The following is an 8,374-nucleotide window of genomic DNA, read 5'->3' on the forward strand; positions in this document are numbered from 1 at the left end:
TCTGAGGTTCCACCTGGGGCGGCGCTGCAGCCGCAGGCCTTCCATAAGCCCACAGCAAGGGCAGCAACGTGTACCAAGGTCTTGCAGGTGAGGTTTTAGGGAAGCAGAAGGAGCTATGTGCTGGACATCTGTCCTTCTCTCCAGTCCCACCCCCCCACACTCAGCTGACCCCCATGGACTGGAAGCCCCAGCAGGCAGCCTTGCCCTCTGGCCTCTGGAGGGGAGGGACCCAAGGGGGCCAGTGTGCTGACCCCCAGCTCCCTCCTGCAGGGTCGCTGGGGCTAGTCATGCTCCTGGAATGACATCTCTCTCCAGGTCTGGGATCTGTCCCATGCCCATCCCCAGTGTCACTGCCCCAGGCACCCTGAACAGCACCAGCCCTCCCTCAAGCTTTCCTTGCACCTGCTCAGCCTGTGAACAGTCCCTTGACTGAGCCCTCCTTCGATGACTCAATTTGTGTGCTGCATGTTTCCTGGTGGCCCCTGTCTGGTGCACACTGAGTTCTGAGTCGCCAGAGGGACACAAAGACAGTGGTTTTCCTAGAAAGCAGCAACCTGGAGAGCTCCGACTCAATTTGTGTGCTGCATGTTTCCTGGTGGCCCCTGTCTGGTGCACACTGAGTTCTGAGTGGCCAGAGGGACACAAAGACAGTGGTTTTCCTAGAAAGCAGCAACCTGGAGAGCTCCGGCACCCTTATCTCCTCTCGGGCCAGGTGCAGGACCCTCCCTGGCCGTCAGGGACTTATGGAAGGCCACATTCCCCAGGCTGCTCCTCCACATGGCTGACACTCCAGCTAGGTAGCTGGCACTGCCAGGGCCTCCCTTTCCAACTGTACAATAGGGTCACCCTTCCTGGGCCTGCTGGGGAGGGAAGGCTGTGTCTAAGAGGACATGGGCAGGTCCTTGGGCATCAAGGCAGGGAAAGACCAGCTGTGGCCCAAGACCTAGGTCCCCTGCCACATATGCCCCAACCTCTCGGGGCTCCCTCCTGCTGGTTCAGAAGTCATACAGCTCCTGAAGAAAGGCCCTCTGAGTCACTCAGTCCACAATGCCCACGATGGGACAGCTCTCCAGAGCACCCCTGGCCAGTGGTGTCCTACAGCAGTTTGGTTACCCCCTGTGACAGGGAGCTCACCTCCTGGCATGGGGAGCCCACCCATGGTGAGCAGTCCCTCCTAGGATCAAGCAGCCCTGATCATGGAAAATTCTTCCCAGTGTGGGGCCAGAACTTGCCTCCCATCAAGTTCTAGACCATTGATTCTCTGCATATAGAGTCACCAAGGGTGGGTGTGGGCACTGGTCCTGGTGTTTAGTTTAAGCCTTCCACATGACGCAAATGTGCAGCCCGGATAGAGAGCCACTGCCTTCGATCTCACTCTTCTGACTCTACTTAGTGGCCACGACTTCCAGGAAGCCTGCCCTGACCATCTGGAGCTGGGCTAGGTGCCCCCCAGGATCCCCAGCCCCCTACACCCTCTTCAAAGCACATGACGTGGGCCGTGAGCAACTGGAGGGCAGGCCCAAGGCCCCACACCCACCCTCAGCAGATCCCAGGACCATTTGGTAAATGAACGAATAACCCTCCTTGCTCGGTGCTCCCGCTCGGCATCTGCCGTGCTCCTCAGCATCCTCAGAACAAGTCCCGCTCCTCACCTCAGCCCTCATGTCCTTGTACATCTGACCTTGTGACCCTGTCCCTCCCACACTCTGGTCCACACACACTGCGCCCGCTCACTGAAGGAGCACACAGAGCTTTCTTTCACTTCAGGCCTTGCCCATCCCGCTCCCCCGTCTGGAACACTCTTCCCGTTCCTCCTCAGGTCTCTGACCAGGTTTCTCAAACTTCGGTGTGCATACAGTTCAGCTGGGATCTTGTCACAAGCAGAGTCTGGGTAAGGGGGTCACTCCACAGTCCCCCAAGCTCCCAGGTGTCGCAGGGCTGCCAGCCTTGCATAGTGAGACTGGAGCCATCTCCTCCTCCAAGCAGCCTTCCCAAGCCCCCGTCTGAGCTCCCAACCTTCCACGTATGTCCCCCATGTGTACTCTTGCTCCCCCCACCAGTCTCACTCGGGGTGGACAGGATTCTGGCTGCCTTGGCCACCATTTGACCCTCACCTCTACCATGGGGTACTGGAAAGCGTTTGCTGCCTGGATGCTATAATTCAGCCAAGGCCTCCCCATCCTGATTCCAGCATGGTGCTGGGCACGTGACACCCTGGCGGCAAGGCCAGCAGGCTCACCTTGGCGATCTGGTCGAACTTGCCGAAGAGCTCATTCAGCATCACCACCAGCTCCTTGGGGGAGCAGTCGCTGGCCAGCCGTGTGAAGCCCACGATGTCAGCATAGAGGATGCTGGGGGTGGGGCAGGGCCAGTGGGAAAGTCAGAGCCAGGCCCCCTGGAAGACGGGTAGCTAGAGCAGCACAGAGGACTGTCCAGCACCCCCAAAAGCCCACCAGCCCTGAGCCCCAATCAGCCTCACAGGGATGGGAGAGACGCTCCCAGCCATAAAGACAAAGTTCCAGAGGCTTCACATTAAAGCAAAATGGAGCAAACCTCAGAGTCTGCAGCGGCCCTTTAGACCTGCCACCAGGCCCCACCACTGCAGAGGATTGAACGGTGCTCTTAGAGGCAGCTCAGAACTCCTTTTTCCTCTCTCGTACCTGGATTTTTGCCTTAAGCTCAGACTTCAGAACTAAACCCACTGGTAGGATGCAACTCCATGCTCCCTCAAGCTGGCCTCCACACCCAGCACTCTACACACATCCAGTCTCAACACAACCCTTACAAGACTCCCAGTCTACAGACGAGCAAACGGAGACTCAAGGTTGAGACCTGCTGGGAAGCCAGAGCTGACATCTGCGCCAGATCTCCCTGCTCAAAGGTTGGCGAGCTCCTGGACCATCGACTGCCCACACAGACACAGCAGGTATCACGCTGACCATTCAGAGGACCAGGGCAGAGCTTGCAGTACCCACTTCTACACTTAACTCAGGTCAGCTCACCCAAGTAAGAACCTGTGGCCCCTTCCAATCAGCCCAGGAGAGGTGTCAGGACCGGGGGACTCTGGGTCACGGAGCCCTGGGGCTTCGCCTCCTCCCCAGGGACCCATCTCCCTTTAAGAACCATCTGAAAGGACCCCTTCCTTCCCAAAAGTCATGTTTGCTCACACAGAGTCCTACAATTTCAGGGGGCTACCAGATCTCCCCCAACACCAATCTGAATTCTCTAATTTAGGAGCCCTCATCTGTTCCTACTTCTAGGGAAACAAATGGGGAGACTGAGGCCCAGGAAGGGCCCCAGGTCCCTAATCCCTGTGTGGGCTGAGGTCTGAGCCTCCAGATAGGTAGACAGGGGGTCACCTGCTTGGTGCTGGGGGAGGGGTGGCCAAACCCCCAGGAGACACCACCAACACATGCAAGGCCCACGGCCACCACCCACCTGACGTTCTGGTGCCGCTTGACGTAGAGGCTGTGGAAGTTGTTGTCAGGCATGTAGTGGCGGTCCCCGCGCTCCTTGAGCCGCTCAATGATGGCCAGCTTCATGCCCATGGAAATGTGGGCAGGGAGCACCGAAAGCAGCAGGTTCTCCTGTGTGCCGGTGGACAGACCAGTGGGGGACAGGTAGGTGGCATCAGACCCCAGGCCTCTAGTCTCCTTGCCTGCTGTGCCCACAACACCCTCCATCTCTGCTGGCTTATGTCCTGCCACCAGCCCAGCTAGGCACAGTCTCCTGTGTCCCCAGCTGCCCCCCAGGGTAAGATCTACACGGGTGTCTGGCATGCACCTATGAACAGCACACAATTGCTCAACAAGTGTCTGATGTCCAACACAGAGAGGACGGAGCACAGGGATGTGCAGGGTGAGGGGTGGGGGGCAGGGAGAGCTAGGGAGGACAGGGCAGGGGCCAGGCTGTGCTCCGGGTGGAGGCAGGGTCCCCACCTGCTGGCGCTTCTCGATGCGCAGCTTCCGACGGATCTGGATGCACTTCACAGTGTAGGTGAAGAGGTCGTGGGAGGCGTCCTGCATCTGGTGCTTGTGGAAGGCGCCCGTGAGGTTCCCACACAGGAAGATGACAGCATTGGCCAGCAGCTGAGTGCAGCCAAGGGCAGGACTCAGTGTTTGGCCTGCCCTATGCACTCAGGCACCAGCCCCCTTGGTGGACTGGTGAGGGTACCCCCTCCCCATTCCTGGACCCCCAACCCACTCGGGCTGGCACTCTTCCTGGGGCAGGCAAGGAGACTGAGGCACAGACACAGACTGCCCTCTTAATGAGTCACTGGGACTACAGGACCAGGACTCGGGCCCTTCTCCACATCCACCAGGCACCTGCCCTGTCCAGTATGGCTTGGGCACCAGATACCAGGGAAGCCAGTCACTTCCAGGGATGCAAAATCAGCCGCCTTGCAGAGCCAAGTCCCGAGGGGACTGTCAGGGCAGCCATAAAGGCACAGTGCCCAGCCACAGCCCGAGCTATCCCGCACCCCCGGAGAGGACACCCAGGCCAGTCAGGAGGAAATACATCTCTACGTCCCCACCGATGATGAATAAAAGTTTCACTCACTTAACACAAAGACACTAGACACAGTATCCTAGAACACAGCCCCCCCAGTCCATCAGGACGGGGGCTCTGAGGAGACAGAGGAACCTGGGAGCGGAACCTCATCCCACAGAAGTGCGCCTGACCCGGATGCAGGGCCTGAGCATGCAGGGGCGCCCTGGGCCAGCAAAGATGCCGGCAGGGCAGGGCCCCTGCCCACCCAGGGCTATCTTCTGAGCAGTCTGGAGAAAGCCTGGCCTTGAGGCCATCTGTCTGCAAACATGACTCCAGGGCTTTAGCCCATCTCCACCCCCAGCAGACCGCCATTCCCCTCACCTGCAGCCCCACCCGGACGCTGGGTGTTGCGAAGGCCCCCATCAGAGCTCCGAGCACCAGGAGGTGGGAGGCGGTAGAGACCACCCCCACCGTGATGGCTCCCTGCATGCTGAAGGGCAGCAGCGTGTACACCACGAAGATGATAAACAGGAAGAAGGGCACCTAGGGACAGGGCATCATGAGGACGAGGCCCCAGCAAAGCCACCCCAGGCCCAGGACACAGCCCAGAACTAAGCTAAGGGTGGGGGCCCATCTGCATGCTGAAGGGCAGCAGCGTGTACACCACGAAGATGATAAACAGGAAGAAGGGCACCTGGGGACAGGGCATCATGAGGACGAGGCCCCAGCAAAGCCACCCCAGGCCCAGGACACAACCCAGAACTAAGCTAAGGGTGGGGGCCCATGGGCTGTTGTCTTCTGGGGATGGCCCCCAGAAACCTGGCAACCAAACCAGTCCACCCAGGGCCTTCTGTCCTCAGGTCAGCCCCCTCCCTTGTCCCCTGTGTGGTGAGACAGCACTAGACTAACAGGAACAAGAAGGCACAGCCAGCAGCACCCACCATCTCTCACGTGCTGACTGCCCATCTGTGGCCAGGGCTGAGCCTCCCCAGGAGAAGGACTCCACAACCCCATGACCCAGGGAGCCCCAGCCTGGTGCCCCAGCCACATGGCCCTGCCCCAGCCTTCCTGCAATTACCATTCCTGGGAACTGCAGGAAGGCTGGGGCAAGGCCCATTCACCGGCTACCTTCATCCATGTTCGAAGCTGGATGCTGCTATCCCCACCTGCCCAGCATCCCCCTCTTCTGGGGACAGCACCCCCCACCCCCAGCCTTCAGTCTATGGTTTCCATGAGCCTCACCCCACCCCAGCCACATGAGCGGTCACAACACCCAGGCCCACCGGTCAGAGTGTGCCACCCCTTGGCAACAGTGACTCTCCAAACCAGGCCAGTACAACTCAAGCCTTCAGCTGGGGTGGCTAAGCTGACAGGTGGGAAGCCTGGGGCCACTGCGGCCTTGTCTGCCCCCACCTGGGGATGGCATGCCCAGGAACAAAACAACACAGAGGAAAGCACAGTCGAGAGGATGGGTTCGGGCTATCCTGCTGGAGCCCTAGGACTGACCCCTCAGCCTTTCCTGGTACATGAGCCAATTTGTACCTTTGAGCTGGAGTTCTGTCATCTCCAACCAAACAGGGGTCCACCCACAAGTGCCACAGCCAGACATCTGAGTGCACACTCTTCCCACCTCAGCCCCATCAATCCAGGGAACTGGGAGACAAAATCAGCCCAGGGCCCCTCCTGAGACACAGCACCACAGTGCTGAGAGCAGGAAAGGCCTGTGGCCAGCACACCAAATGCATCCGCCACAAGCACAGAGCTGCTAAGCGTGCAGCTGGCTGGCATACTCAGCCCCCAGGACACCGGGTCCCCCACCCTGTTACCTGCTCCCACGCACAGGCCGCCTTCATCCATGAGTCGAACACCAGCACGTAGCCCAGCGTCACAAGGCAGACCCAGATGAGCAGTGCCAGGGCCCGGAGCCATGGCCGGAGGAGGCACTCGACGTACACCAGCACATAGAGAGCCACGAACACCGTGAGTGTCACAAAGGCTGTGCCCAGGACAGCCTGCTCTCTGGAGGGGTCCTGGGTGGGGCACACAGACACAGAAATGCCGTGGCATTCCCCAGTGGGGCACTACCTCTTCCAGAAAGCCTGCCTGGGTTAGCATGCTCAGACTGCCCTACCATCCTCCACGTGGGTGATGCCCATGCCCCTCAAACAGCTGGGTCTTGCCCTCAGGCCTTTGTGCTGTCATCTCCGCTAGGACCGCCTTTACCACCCCCTTCCCCAGTCACCTCAGGAGCCCAAGCATCCTGCACAGCCCAGGCCTGTGATGCTGTCACTCTCCACCTGCCCTCTCCCATGAGGCAGAGCCGGCCTTTACTTCCCCCAGGTTCCTACAGTGCTCTGGGCAGAACTTCAGGTGACAGGTATAACCACAGTAGCACAGGGCAGGGCTTATTCCCAGGCAAAGCCTTAGAAAGCCACCTAGAGAAGACAACATTGCTCCTGACCCTTAAAATATGAACAGAGATTTATGAGAGATGGTGGGAAAAGAAATCCCACATAGGGGAGGAGCTGGAGCAAAGCTACAGAGCTGTGATGGCAGGGGGACAGGAAAGATCGTCACACAACTGGCACAGCACCCAGTAGGTCCCGAGTCCTCCCAGAAGACCCTAAGCTCCACAAGAACAGAGGCACAATCTGGGGGCTGGCACACAGTAGGCACTCAATAACTATTTGTTGAATGACAGGAAATAAATGTCCTATGGTCTATACCTACACAGACCCAGGCAGCACTGATACTTTACACATGGTGCCCAGTAATGCCCTATAGTCTCTAACGTTTTCTTCTAGAACTCTAATTAAATTTATATTAATTAAAAAGAAAATGAAAAATGCAGTTCCTCAGTCATACTAGCCCACTGATACTTTACACATGGTGCCCAGTAATGCCCTATAGTCTCTAACGTTTTCTTCTAGAACTCTAATTAAATTTATATTAATTAAAAAGAAAATGAAAAATGCAGTTCCTCAGTCATACTAGCCATGTTTCAAGTACTCAGTGGCTACAGCAGGCAAGTGCCCAGGTCAGATGTTATTAATGGTGTCTGCCTGGGTAGTTGCGTTAAGAAGGATTCTGAGGCTCAGTGAGGTGCACAGGAATTGATTAGTGATGTCTGCCACGGTATGGGAATTGAGAGCCGTGATACACAGCTCATGCCTGACTCAGATCTACAGTAGAATCAAACTTCACCGAGGAGAAAACTGAGGGTAATTTATTTGGCCTAATCAATGTAACCACCCCAGACATCAAAACTACATTAAAATTAAAAACCTATCTTCCACCTGTCTAAATGTGCTTCATGCATTTTACAGAGGAGGAAACTGAGGCTTAGAGAAGGTAGGGACTTATCCAAGGCCTCACAAGCACAAAGTGTCAGAGCTGGGATGTGAAGCCCAGAGAAGCCCCACTGCCCATGGGCTGTGCTCACTCACGCCGTGGCTGAAGGCGATGACAATGAGGGCAACGCAGGCAGTGACAGCCACCAAGAGCAGTGTGAGCAGCAGTGGCCCATGCTGGCTGGTGAGGCGGTACTTCTCGTATAGCGCATCTTGGTCTGGGCCCTCCTCGCCCTCATTGAGGAAGTAGCGTCCCTTGGCCGGCATCCTCCTGCTTGGCACACTTGCTCTCCAGTCCACTCAGGAGACCCCACAGCCTGGGGGCATCTGTCTGCCGACACCCTTCTCCGTGGGCCTAGACTGGCAAGCTGAGCTGGGGAGAGGCTCCCGGGGCCTGCAGCTCCATGGGTGATGCAGGGACTGCACTGCTCCAGCTGCCAGCTGTGCACCCAGACCGGGCTGACCAGACACACGTCCTCAGCTCTGCAGAGACAAAGCAGACCCAGGATTTGACCTCAACAGGCCAAGCCAGG

General features: G+C 57.8%; 1 protein-coding gene across 1 annotated transcript in view; it reads right to left on the reverse strand.

The window, feature by feature from the left end:
* Positions 1-8,108, reverse strand: part of LOC103594840 (adenylate cyclase type 7-like) — a gene marked incomplete at its 3' end in the record, with an annotated part of 11,030 nt that extends 2,922 nt beyond the window's left edge. The window contains exons 1-6 of the mRNA XM_008578118.1: positions 7,938-8,108; positions 6,318-6,521; positions 4,873-5,034; positions 3,939-4,088; positions 3,439-3,587; positions 2,240-2,351 (exon numbers count right to left, since the gene is read on the reverse strand). Of these exons, the coding sequence (XP_008576340.1) occupies positions 2,240-2,351; positions 3,439-3,587; positions 3,939-4,088; positions 4,873-5,034; positions 6,318-6,521; positions 7,938-8,108 (948 nt within the window). The remainder of the gene's footprint in view (positions 1-2,239; positions 2,352-3,438; positions 3,588-3,938; positions 4,089-4,872; positions 5,035-6,317; positions 6,522-7,937) is intronic.
* Positions 8,109-8,374: the final 266 nt, after the last annotated feature.

This window comes from Galeopterus variegatus, unplaced genomic scaffold (genome assembly GCF_000696425.1).
Source record: "Galeopterus variegatus unplaced genomic scaffold, G_variegatus-3.0.2 Scaffold1633, whole genome shotgun sequence".
Taxonomy (NCBI): domain Eukaryota; kingdom Metazoa; phylum Chordata; class Mammalia; order Dermoptera; family Cynocephalidae; genus Galeopterus; species Galeopterus variegatus.